At 36.9% G+C, this 13,739-nt stretch overlaps 1 protein-coding gene across 2 annotated transcripts in view; it reads right to left on the reverse strand.

The window, feature by feature from the left end:
- Window positions 1–529: 529 nt before the first annotated feature.
- Ccdc39 (coiled-coil domain containing 39) overlaps window positions 530–13,739 on the reverse strand; it is a 37,120-nt gene continuing 23,910 nt past the window's right edge. For both annotated transcript variants that reach the window (XM_052729958.1, XM_052729957.1), the window contains 9 exons: window positions 12,805–12,942; window positions 11,219–11,427; window positions 8,189–8,312; window positions 5,597–5,756; window positions 5,036–5,142; window positions 4,245–4,385; window positions 3,945–4,121; window positions 3,784–3,857; window positions 530–2,790 (listed from right to left, as the gene is read on the reverse strand). In XM_052729958.1, coding sequence (XP_052585918.1) covers window positions 2,640–2,790; window positions 3,784–3,857; window positions 3,945–4,121; window positions 4,245–4,385; window positions 5,036–5,142; window positions 5,597–5,756; window positions 8,189–8,312; window positions 11,219–11,427; window positions 12,805–12,942 — 1,281 coding nt within the window. In that variant the 3' untranslated portion in view covers window positions 530–2,639. The remainder of the gene's footprint in view (window positions 2,791–3,783; window positions 3,858–3,944; window positions 4,122–4,244; window positions 4,386–5,035; window positions 5,143–5,596; window positions 5,757–8,188; window positions 8,313–11,218; window positions 11,428–12,804; window positions 12,943–13,739) is intronic.

A 13,739-nucleotide genomic window follows, 5' to 3' on the forward strand; every position in this document is an offset into this window, starting at 1 on the left:
TAGCTCAGTATGTAGAAGTACCATCCCAGCCGATGGCCTGAGTTCAATCCCAAGACCCCAAGGCATAGGGATAGAACTGACTCAAAGCTTGTCCTCTGACAGCACATACAAACACCATAGCTACACAAACAGCTGATGAAGGAATCATCTTGGACGTCCAAAGAACGTGTCTGAATTACTAAAAATTGAATAGTAGACTCTTGGAGACATTAGTAGGTATTGTAGCTGTTGCACTTACGATGCTCTTTGAGGATTCCAGAAAGTGTAAATGGCAATGAGCTTTTAGTCTCTTGTTGGTCATTAAACAGGATCCACCTGCAGACATACATGAGGGGAGTAGGGAGTGGCAGAAAAAGACTCATTGCATGTTTGTTTGTAACAGTAAAACCCTAAAGTTTTAGTAATGATATGTACTATTTGTTCCAAATTATAGTGATAGAAAACTACTGTAAAACCAGTACAGTAGGAAAACAAACCTTAATTAAGAACAGTAAATAACGGCAGCAGAAATTAGATAATCACTTCAGTATTAGTTTTTGTACCAAGGAACTCAATATATTATTATATTATTACCACATATATGGAGATTGGAGGACAACTTGAGGGAATCAGTTCTCTTCTACCTTACGGATGGATCCCAGGAATCAAACTGGGGTAATTGGGCTTGACAGCAAGTACCTCTGTCCACTGAGCCATTTTGCCAGGCCAGCACCAAGGAACTCTTAAGAGTGCTCTATGTATTAATAGTTCCAGTCTTAATTCTACATAGTGGGGTTTTGTTAAAGAGTAGAAACCACCTCTCTGCATACTGCTTGATCATTGAGAATCCCTAATATACCTTATAATCTTAACCATATCATCTTACTTTACCTTTAGGAAAGTGCCTGTGGGGTAGGCTACCAGAATTTGGAAATTACAGCCTTCTTAATAGGATTACATCTTTCCTAGTAGGAAAGGACATGCTAATTTAAGCAGTCTACACTAATCTAAGCATCTAGTTCCTTGGGCTATTTAAGGAGTCGTCACAGAAAAAAATATTGGAGGTTTTAATTGATCCTCAGTGATGTCTTCAGTTGTTTTTTTCACATTAATATGTCCATAGTTTGTATGTACCCTGGCTAGCTTTGTCTTGGTTTCCATGAGTAGAACTGTGACTTCTGGATGTTAAGATTTAACTCCAGATCTGCAAACAGAGGTTTGGTCCTTTGTCTTGCCATTTAGCGTTATTACATACAGTTAGTGTAGTGATTAAATGTCAACTTGGATGCTGGCCATTCCAGACTAAGGTCTAGTAGTGACTCCATAGGTAGAAGTTAACTACTTATAGTACTATTACTATGCTTCAAGGCCAGTATGTTTTGCTTATATGTTACTTCAATAAGCCTGTAATACAGTTAATTATCCCTGTGTTACAAGAAGAAAAAGCATAGGAAAGTAAGCCTCCTAATAAGAAACAAAACCCCCACCTTTGTGGAACACAAAGTTTAATGTTTAAGTTCCAAGTAACTTACAAACTAATAAGTGACTGAGAATCACAACATTAATAAACAAAATGATAGGATTAATCAGTTTTAGATCCTAAATGTCATGCATTTTGGCAGCATTTCAACTAAAAAGTGCCCACAGTTTTCTTTGCCATTTTAGTTTTTAGATTTAACTATGCCTTTCTATTTCTGAATTAAAAAAGGATTATGAGTAGAAACAGATCTACTACCACTACTGCTTTCAGAAATGGCTGAATAGTGGGTCTAAGACAATCACTGTTGTAAGGTTTAAAGGAGAAGTTCCTTTATATACCTGAATGCTAATATATTTAAAATCTAGCTTTATAGTAGTATTTCACACTCTAGTCCAAAAAGTTCAAAGTGCTGGATGTAAAGTATTAGCTGGAAAAACTAATTTTAAATCTAGTATGCAATATCTACCTCCATTGTAAATTTAATATGTTCAATTTTTTCAAGGTCAGAGTACAGATAGTCTTAGCAACTTAAATTGTACTTTATGTATGCATATATAGAGATAAATGTATATGTGTACACACACACACATATATATACACATACAGTGTTTTTCTTACCAAGGGAGAGGTAATGATGCTATCTTTTTGTTACAAATTATAGCCAAAAATAAGGCCTTTAACAGGTGTGTGTCACCCTCGGAAAAAAATTGAAGGAATATGGTTGTTTGCTTTTTGTTTTTAATTTTAAAAAGTCATTTTGTGCTCTGGAGTAAATGAAAACTTCCTTATTAAGACGTGTGAACCTTTTGAAGTGTATTCCTAAGAGAACCTTCTTTTCTAATCTAAGTGACTGCATAAGACATTTAACACTACAGACATCAGTGTGCTCTCCCCCACCCCTGCACCCCACCCCCACTTTATCACACATGACCTGGCTACAGTTCTGCATTTCCTTCTCTATGAATAAAACACTAGGGGAAAACAAAACCAACTGCCTTTGTTCTTTTCTCAACAGCTGTTTTAGCCACTATGCAGAACTTTGCTCTGCGGTACTTCCAGTACTGTTTTAGTAGGACTGTATGTATCATTAACAAATGGAACCCCAGAAAAAGGGAGACTTAACCATTAATGAGATTTTTCATTTGTGTTCAAAATTTGCACAAGAGATTTTAAAGAATGCTTATTTGCTGGGCTTTTTTTTAGGAGTACTCGAATTACTGCCATTACTAGGTGACCTAGAACCATTGCTTCCTGTCGGAGACCCAGGGAAGTTGAGCTGTAATACTTTAGCTGAAGCGAGAGAAGCAGGAGAACCTGGGCTCTCAGGCGACCTAGAACAAGAAAGGATTTACTATTAACATAATGCAAAATGTACTTAAAATAGACCTTATTGGCAAAAAAAAAATCATAATTCCATAAGTAAAGAACAAGGAAAACCATTAGTGTTAATAAAATTTTAAAGTATGACCAATTCTTTCAAAAGAAGAAATGAACATAGTTTAAGTAGTTCAATAATTGTTTCTGTGAGCAAATTATTTTCAACTGTAATCAGTTTCTTAGAATTGGAAGCAATAGTTTGTAAAATGGCAAAAGAGGAGCAAGTGCTTGAAAAGTCATCAAATGTTAGTCTTAAATCATTTGAGCTTTAGAAGAAAGTGAGGTGTGTTGGCAGGAAAAATGGTGAGAGCGTTTGGAAAGTAGCCATTCAGTTCTAAAATAATTTTATAAAAAGTACAAGAAATTTAATATGTAATAGTAAGTATATTGAGTGGCTTAAAATATGTAGAAGCAGGCTTTTTAAACTTAAAACACTGTCTCGGGGATCCCTTTTTTATTAATATTTTCTGAGAGTTTCACAGACTAATAAAAACTAGTAAATAGCTGTCAGCTGTAGAAATCTTAAAATCAGCGTCATCATTAATAAATCTGTCAACAAAGACTTCGTGGCCATGAGTTATCCCTACTGATAGGTTTCTGGGTTGCATTAAGCTAAGTAAGACACCATAAATAAAAGCTGGTTACATAGAATTTCAAAGAAGCAGCTGTAATTACAAACCTCTGTACATCTGACTTGCCCTTTTACAGTTAAAAAAGATTTAAATTTTCCCAGAGTTGGAGTTCACCCAAAATGTTAGCTGTATCTCCTCAGTTTTCACCCAACTCGTACCCCTAAAATAGCGTACTAGTTAGAATGCATGTGGCTGCAGGGGTCTTGCTATATACTGTGTTTGCATAGTGAGGCTGCTGAAGGTGAGGAGAGTGGGTAGCGTGCTGGCCAGCAGCAGCTGTGAGAGTTGAGGCCTGCTTTCTAACCTTGCCCTTACCTGAGTGATGACTGTGAAGACTGTGAAGAAGATCTGGAGCTCGGGCCTTTCGCTGTAGGTAGTTCTAACCCATTCTGGAAGAATATTTGAATCATTAGTCCTGCCACATTTTAGAAGAAAACTAATTAGATACACAGACATACTATATTATACTCTGTTACCTGCTCAAAATATGTTTGAAGAATGATGTGCATTTCAGCATTTTCCATGACATTCACTAACATTTGGTCAATGTCCCTGTGAAACTGTTTAATCTCACGGAGTTGAATGTCTTGTTCTTCCAGTGTTTCTTCATTTGTTTCTTTCAAAATACGGATTTCTCTCCTGAGTCTGGCACACTGTTAATAACAACAGTCAGATATTACATAAACCTCCTTTCCACCAAGTTCAGGAAATGGGGTTTGAGTGCATTTGGTCCATGACAGTGAATGCTAGGGCCGGCTCTAAGAAATTGTCAGCACCTGCTTAGTCACGCGCTCCATTTTCGGCTGCTGCTCCTCAGTCTCTTTGCGGAGTTGAAGTGAGTAAGTTTGTTTCTCTGATAATTTCTCTTTCACATTGTTTGTTAAGTGTTCTATAACTTCAAAAGTATTTTCCATGCTCTGTAGAAAATAAAATAGTACCATATTCATGGTCAGAATAAAAAAAATGATTTACTTGCCAATTGCCAGCTGTTCCCTCAATTTTAATTATTTTGTTTGCTTATATATGTACTATGTTTACTGTATTAGTGTATAAGAAGTAGAATGATGCTGTGAGTTAGTTTTGAATGTAATTCCACTGGGAACTTTTTCTAGCATTGGAAAAACTAAAGTTACTTGAAATTACCCAATTTTTAAAGATTCACAGTTTGTGTCATCTGTTCCCTAAGTTAGAGCCTACATAACAAAGCATGTTCTTGTCTTTCCGGGGTTTGCGCTAGTGTCTACTTACCCTAGATCTTCTGTTTTAAACCTTGTGTTTACAATCTTAATAATGTGCTCCTTAAGGAATTCAGTGAGGTCACTGAGTAATGGTTGGTGGAGAAATCTTAACTGTCCAGCTGTGGTTGATAACTAATAAAGATATTGGCGCCCAGCAATAGGATTTTAACTGACTGATTCCATGTTTCCTTCACTTGTTTTCCTTTATATGAGGCTTATGTCTTTTGTGGTTTGTTTCCCTAAAGAGGCTCTTTGTAGAAGAGTTAAGTAGTAATAATGGTAGTTGACCTTTATTTAGGGCTAATTACTAAAAAACCTGTAAAATTCACCTGGATATCTTCTTGAATTTCTCTGATTTGCCTTTGTTTGTATCTGTATTTCTCTTCTGCGGCCCTTTTTTGTTCTTCTAATTGAATTTTTAATCCATACTCATCACCTACAAGAGAATTTTAATTTCCAGTGTAATATATAGAAAGCCACTATATATATATATATATATATATATATATATATATATATATATATATATATATATATATAGTAACAAACCACTACCTTTTTTTGTTATGAAAGGTTAAATGTCTTAGATCTATATGAAAAACAGCATAGATATGTAGTAGACATTTCTTATTTAGTCAGCATATAACAGCAATATCTATTTTTCAGATTCAAAACGAATTCCTAAAGAAGAGATATGCCATATACCAATAAAACTAATGATGTAAATCACCTCATACTGATTCAAGGAGGTGAACAATTGGGGTTTTTTTGTTTTGTTTTGTTTTTTAGGCTCAATCATGGCGCATTTTTATTCTCCATGAATTATAATATTCCTCCTCTACATTCATTTAACTGTAGTCTCATTACGTGTTGTAATGGCTGCTACCTACTTGATGGAGTCACTTTTTTGAAAGATTGCTTATAATTGTTGTTGCAGCTGTTCAGTACTTGCAAGGTGTTCTGCAGAGCATAGATTTCTTTTTCAGCTTTGTTGATCTTAGCATCCAAGCTGTCACCTTCCCTTTGAAGTTCTTCCTTTTCTTGAGCAGCCTATAAAGTACAGAATAATGTTGATGTTATTTATCACAGGATCTGGCATTGAAGCAGAGAACAGTTAACTCACAGCAATCTCTACTTACCTTAGGGCCTGCATGTACTTACTAGGCATTTACTTCTTGCACTCAGTTTCAAACACAAGACCTAATCCTTAGTCATCAAAATACAGTGTATATATGGTACAAAACCATGGTGGAAATGTAGCCAGTGCTTACATAAAACACCAGGAGGAAGGGTCAGGGATGAGAGGGGTAGCTAAGCAAGAAGATAAATGGGGTGACTCAAAGAAGGTCTTGAAACTATAAATCAGAAGGGTATTTTGGTCTGAGAAAGGTTTGCGAACTGGATTCTTACTTGATTCAGATAAGGGTAAAAGGTGACCAGATTTATACCCAGAAACACCATGTGGGTATATTTTCTAATATATTTTATTATAATTTAAAAGATAACTTTGGAGCCTGAGAGATGGCTCAGCAGTTAAGAGTTCTTGCTGCTCTTCCAGAGAATCCAAGTCTGGTTCCCAGTACCTATATCAGGCAGTTCACAGCCACCTGCAACTCTAGTTCAAATAGATCTGACGTCTCTGGCCTCGGGTACTTGCACTCACATGTAGACACACATATACCTACACATAAAGAAAAACTTTTTTTTTTTTTTTTTTTTTTTTGGTTTTTCGAGACAGGGTTTCTCTGTGTAGCTTTGGAGCCTTTCCTGGAACTCACTTGGTAGCCCAGGCTGGCCTCGAACTCACAGAGATCCGCCTGGCTCTGCCTCCCGAGGGCTGAGATTAAAGGCGTGCGCCACCACCTCCCGGCGAAAAACTTTTTTTTTTTTAATGTTGAAGATAACTCTACAAATGATGGTAATGTTTGTAATAAATGTAGCTAGGAAACATGAAGTCCTGTAAATTGCTTTAAAAATCCAAATTTCCTACATGATGCACTTTTACAAAGGTAACTTCTGTGATGGGCTCCTTCAAAATTCTCTACAATTCCAAAGAACTCTGAGGTTGACAGAATAGCATCAGTATATATTAAAGGCTGCTTGCTGTAAAGCCCCCTTTTTTAATCAGAATCGTATTCAGTCACTAGATATTTTAAACCAAGTCGATGGAAAAGCTGTTTTCATTCTTAACATTTTTTCATTATTAATTATTTATGTGTATGTGTGATGTCTGCATATGCGCGTGTGCCTGACATTAGGAATGTCCCTGGAGCTGGAGTTACAAGTAGTTGTAAGCTGCCTGATGAGGGAATTAAACTCTGGTCCTCTGCAAGAATACATGGTCTTCACCACTGAGTTATTTCTCCAGCCCCCATTCTTTACATTTGGACTGGCATTTTTATTATGTTTCAAAACATGAGTTACACATACTTTTGTAATGAATATTACTTGTCAGCTGTCACTGTGGCAAAATACTTGGCATAAAGAAGTAAACGTGCAATTTTACTCAGTCCCGAGGCTTTGTCCCTTCACTTGGTCCTGTTACTGGACTGCAGTAAAGCAGGACAGGGTGTCTGTGGTTAAGCCCTGGCTGCTCACTTCATGCTAGCCAGGAAGCAAAGGAGCAAGATAAACCTAAACTAGGAATGCCTCCAGTGGCCTATTTCCTCTAGCTAGCCCTACCACCTCCCAGTAATTCCACTAAATTAAATATCAATGGATTAATCCACTGATGAGGTTAGTATCCTCAGGACCCAGTTATTTCCCCAAAATCTATCAAATTAGTTTGATTTGTTCATCCTTTATAAATTCCTGACTTAATTCTAGGTGTGCCTTTAAATCCTAAAATAGTTGTCCCTCTGTTGGTAAATCATATTTTGTATGTATATATAAAATGTACATTTATTTGGGGTTGGAAAGTTTGTATTTTGAAATATAACTTTAATATCACAGCTTTTTAAAATAGCTTTATTGGACAATATCACTCCAATTTGGTCAGAACAAGACTGTTAGCTTATCAAGACTGAGCATCTTGGGAATGAAATATGAAGAATGATAGCTCTTTGGTATGTTTTCCAGTTTTGCTTTTAAGCAAAAACAGACATTAAAGTTGAAATATGGAAAACAACCTGGTATGCCCCATACATAGGCCAAAGGCTACTGCAGGACCAACACCAGGAGCTACTGTGGCCAATGTGCTGAGGTCCCAACACCTAATAACTTAGTGTGACCTCATTCAGGAGAAGTCAGGCCTTTGCAGATGGCAAAATGAGGTCACTATGGTGGGCCTCAATCCAACAGAACTGACAACCTCTCAGACATGACACTGCTTTTCTCCATTTCTGGCCATGAATAATTTCTGATAAAAGCTAGACTAAGTTTAGTTACAGAGAAAATACATTGTATATCTAAGATGTGATGTGTGAGTATATATATATGTGTGTATTTCATACAATCATAAATGTACATCAGGTAAATGTTACCTTTATTACATAATAGGCCTGTGTTTTCTCCTCTTCTCCTTCAGGAGGCAGCATAACAACAGTAAGAATTTCATATCTGTTCTTAAGCTTATCAATTTTACTTAGCCGCTCATGAAACTCAGCACTAATATGAAAAGAAAGAAATTAAAATTAGTATTTTTACTGAAGAGCTTTGGACTTGTATTGTTACTGTGCTGTACTCAATCAAGCAGGTTAAGTGCTCCCCTGTTTTAATAATTCTGTGTGAAGTTGACTTGTCATAGCTCCATGGATGCTAGCGGAAGACATGAGACGTGTAACAGAGATGAAGGGTGTTATCATTCATGACATAGGAGGAGATAGGAGCTTCCTGTCTCCATGGCTTGCTCCCACATCTCATGAAGGCAAGAAGGGGCCCAGGTAGATACTACACAAACAGGTTTGTGTTACAGTTCAGGAATCCCAAATATTTTCAAGTGGGAAATAAACACACCTAATTTTTGCTCTGGAGGGAAATGTGACCTCTTAATTTGCTATTCAAACAGTAGAACATGGGTTAGTACCTCTCTTTACAAGGCATTAAAATAAAATAATTCATGGACTACTTCTCAACATTTGGTATCAGATTTGTAAATGTTAGTTACTTTTTCCTTTTGTTTCAGTAAACTTACATTATGAGCTGTGTTCAGGAGTTACACTAATAATGCTAACATCTGTATGGCAGGGTGTAGATTGACTCCCTGCAACGACCTAAGGTATTCATTCTTGTGTGATCATAACTTACTTTCTCATCAGCTAAAGATGGCAGACTGAGCAGAAGTTCACCTTTCCAGCTTTCTAAACAAGAAAAGAAGCTGGGTATGGTGGCAAATGCCTTCAATGCTAATGCAGGACTGTGAGGACAAGGCCAACCTGAGCTTATGTATCAATATCCAATCTCAAAAATAAACAAGTAATAAAATATAATTTTTTTAAAGAAAGACAAGAAACACCAAAGACAAAAAAAAATCATATGGGAAAAAAATATTTTCATGAGTTCATGAAAAAATGGAAGGCGAGATGGAGCAACAAAAATAAATATATTCCTGGAGTATTACGGCAGCAGCAAGAGCTGCTTCTGCAAAGAAAATACAATTTATAAAAACTAAATCATGGCCGGGCGGTGGTGGCGCACGCCTTTAATCCCAGCTCTCGGGAGGCAGAGCCAGGCGGATCTCTGTGAGTTCGAGGCCAGCCTGGTCTCCAAAGCGAGTTCCAGGAAAGGCGCAAAGCTACACAGAGAAACCCTGTCTCGAAAAACCAAAAAAAAAAAAAAAAAAAAAAAAACTAAATCATACAGGAATAGCAAGTACATTTTTGAAACAATAAGTAAATTGAATCAATGTTTGAACATTCCCCATTAAAATATTCAGGCCCCCAATGGCTTCACCAGTGAGGTCTTGAAAATTCTATAAAGAGAAAAACTTCATTTGCATACTTAATAACCAGAATAGAGAAAGGTAAGGAACACACAAATCATTTTATGAAGAAATACACACTGTAAAAACCTGGTAACAGCTGGGCAGTGGTGGCGCACGCCTTTAATCCCAGCACTCGGGAGGCAGAGCCAGCCTGGGCTACCAAGTGAGTTCCAGGAAAGGCGCAAAGCTACACAGAGAAACCCTGTCTCGGAAAACCAAAAAAAAAAGCTGGTAATAGGAACAAAGAGAACAAAGGGTCATTTGCATACAGGTTTAAAATGCATAAAATACTATCAAAATCCAATGTGTACAAAAGGTAAATTTACTTCCAGGAATATAAGGTTGGCTTAACTTCAATAAACTGATCATTGTAATTAACAGATCAAAGGAAATATGTTAATAAATGCAGAAAAGTATATAAAGTTAATGTGTATTTCCAGTTAAATAAAATTGAAGCAAGATTTGAGCAAAAAGTAAAAATAGATTAGCTCTTTGAACATGGTGAAGGGTAAAACAGGACTGGGGCGTGTAGGTTAACTTGCTTCAATTCCCAGCACCACAAAAATAAATAGATTTATTAGATTACAGAAGCTCTTGAATTGTAAGGAAACCCTTTGAGATCTGGCAAAAGACAAAGGTACCTGTAATTACCATTATTTAGTATTGAGCTAGCAAGTACAGTAAAGAAAAAAGCTTTAAAGGCTGGAAAGAAGCAAAACAATTACTCAAAAATGATATGAATGGAATGCCCAGAAAATTAGTGTGTGTGGTTAAAATTACAACTTTAGTAAGAATATTGAATACTTAGTACATAGAAATTAACTATATAATATTCGTATATGCCAGTAACCAATCGAAAATGGCATGCTTTAAAAGGAAGTAATAAAAAATAGCCAGCAATAATCACATAAATGATAGTAAAGTGTTCTACATGAAAATTGCTTCAGTAAGCTTAATATTAGAGCTAGATATGGGGAACGTTTTACTGGGCCATTTTTAAGAAATCATACAAAACTCAATTCCAAGGGCTGGGATAGTTTAATTGGCAAAGTGCTTGTCTTGCAAGCATAAGGACCCAAGCTTGACTCCAGAACCCATGTAAAAGTGTCAAGTACAGTGGCAGGAACCAGTGACCCCAGAATCTGAAGATGGTGACTGGAGCTCACTGGACAGTCAGACCAGCCTAATTGGTGAGCTCTGGGCCAGTGAAAGACCCTGTCTGATAAGATATTCCTGGAGATGACACCTGAGTGTCCTGTGGCCTCCACATGTAGGAACATACACATGCACCTGCGTATACATATACATGAATAAACATGCATTAAAAAATAAGTCCAAATAGATTACTCATCTTAGTAGGGATATGTCTCAAGGGTACAGAATTAGCCTAAAGGAAGCAACCTAGACCTCTGGCTCAGTGTATCCTTTGTCTTCTATTGAAGTCAAAAGCCTTTCAGATGAGTCAGAGAAAGGTGAACGTAAGGGTGTTGTCAGGGAACAGGTGGCTCTCCTGACACCACCCTGACATTGTTTTACAAAGTTCTTTAGCAGAAAAAACAAAAAAAAAAAAAAAAAAAACCTGATACTTAACCTCACAGTTTGCCGCTGCTGGTCAACATATCTGATCTGTGAGGCAAGCATCGCTTTGTGCACCTTAATTTCTTCAGCTCTTTCTTCCATTGCTGCGCACAGCTGCTGTTTCCTTTTCTCCAGGGAAAGTACTTCCTCTGCTTTGCTGTAAAGCATTTCTCGGGTGCGTTTAACCTCAAGCTTTAAAAGATTGTCCTCGATCATCAAATCCTACCAACAACAAAGTTTGCATTTATTGAAATAATCGTTTCTATACCAAAGCCAAGGTATTTTTACTTTATTGTGGTAAAAGGCAAACTTGAAAACACGTTTCCCAGCTAGACCACTGACTAAGACATTAGCCAGGAAAGAAGGCAGGGTGGAGAGCTATGGCTGCTCCAAATCATTTTTATTCAAATTTAAGTTCAAGCTTTACTAGAATACACTGTTATTCTTACAATCGGAATGTAATGCCCAGGAAACATATAATTCCTACAAACAAACACTTTATGCTCAAAAATAGCTATCACAAAATAATGTAGAAATACATCTGTAGTTTAAAATCATTGTCATGTGTAGAGTATTAATTGAAATCAACAAATTGACTGACTTTCCAATGAAACCACAGAGCAAACAGCCTGGAGTGTAAAGCGGGCTGCTTCTCAAGCACAGCTTTTAGTTTGCAAGAATGAAATCACTACATCTCACATGCCCAGAAAGATATTCCTGATAAATGAGAAGCGCCAACGCAACAGATGAAATCAGTGCAACCCAGTAGAAAGAGCAAACATTTGTCTGACTTAGCAGAAGCTTCTAAACATAAACATTAGAGTAAAAACCCTTGAAACAATGTTAAATGATTCATGTCAAAAACACTCAAAATTTAAAGGCAAATGGAGGAAGTATTGGCAATATTAAAGTTATTTTTACATAACAATTTACAACAAAATATAAATCCCTTAATGGAAGAAAGTGAACCATCAAACTGACTATTAAAAAATTATGGAACATGATATAATTTTAGATATGTTTTAAACATTAAATAAATGGCATTAAAATGTTACCAAATAAAAAGTACAAACTAAAACACTGAGATTCCATATTTGTCCATCAAGTTGGAAACATGATCCAGCCACAGTGCTGATAAAATAAATAGAATGTTACACATGGCTGGTGGAAGATTATTAATGGAACCATCTAGAGGACAATTTGGCTTTAAAATAGCTTAAAGTTTCTAACATGCTCATTGTTAGCTTAATTACACAGTAGCAACTCTACAACACACTGGACCACAGCACTTAACATGTATTATCAGAAACAGCCCCAGATCACATGATAGATTATGCTAAGCTCATAAACTGTCCCCGTAGGAAATGCTGGAGAATTACATCTTAAGAGTTGATGTTGTAGGAAACGTGTAATATATCAAACATTTGTGAGTAAAACATAATAGAGGCAATTTTCTAAAAACAGGAAATAATACACATTAACACTTAATTTTGGATATAGTGTTTATTATGGATAATTTTCTCAATTCCTTGTTTTACCTTTCCTGTGATCCCTGTGGAAGTGTGTGACTTATCTACTACATATGCAGATTCAGCTCACCTGTTTTGCAGTTCTAGCCTTGTTCAGTTCCTTCTCTGATCGGTCAACGAAAAGGTGCAGCTCACTTATTTTATTCGTGAGAGACTGTTTCTCGTCATTATTTTTGCCGTTTGACTTCTTAATGAAATAGAGATCATTCTGTAAGAGGGGAAGGAATGTATGTTTAAAACAATAGAATGAATTGCAGACAATAATAAATATGCCTTGCATTAAGTCATGTTTCAACACAACAGCTAAGAATTTCAACCTCTCCTCATGTTATTTATATTCACATATATTCACACAGAAACGTTATTTTTATCATTTGGGATGTTTCAGCATTAGCCTGAGAGCAATAACTCCAAGAAGTATTGTGTACAGTTCCAATTCAACCTGGTTTTCAAGGTGCTCACCACCCACGAGGAGAAAGGACTCTGGAATAGCTCATTACAGGGCACCAAGTGCTGGGTGGTAAAGAAACAAAACAAAAACGCAGGTCTAGAGAGCGAAGGACCCTTGGTTAACAGCATGGCTCTGGGCTCAGGTGGCCCATACACACAGTGGCACACATGCCCGCACACATACATCATAAATAAAACAACACAATAAAATAGATAAAATCGTTAACATCATTTCAACCTGAGGTTGGTTTCCCCTTCTCGAAGGTAAGAGCTCAAGTAGAGTGGGACTTTTCTCACAGAATCTCTCAGCTTGACCACTGCAGAGAAGAGCATATCCTCCGTGGTTTAGCCAGCATTTACTTGCAATTTCCTTACATTTCTGTGAGTTTTTGTGTGAAACAGAATGGGTATGCGCACCAGCCAGCTTTATAGTGACAAGAGCAGCTGGGGTGGTTAAGAACCCGAAGACCACTGGGGGCTCCCCACACAGCGCAGCTAAAAAAGCCCACTCCTATCTTTACACTCATGTCCTCATGTTCTACTGTAAATGGTCAA

Source organism: Peromyscus californicus, unplaced genomic scaffold (assembly GCF_007827085.1).
Source record: "Peromyscus californicus insignis strain IS unplaced genomic scaffold, ASM782708v3 Scaffold_9__1_contigs__length_137607984, whole genome shotgun sequence".
NCBI classification, from domain to species: Eukaryota; Metazoa; Chordata; class Mammalia; order Rodentia; family Cricetidae; genus Peromyscus; species Peromyscus californicus.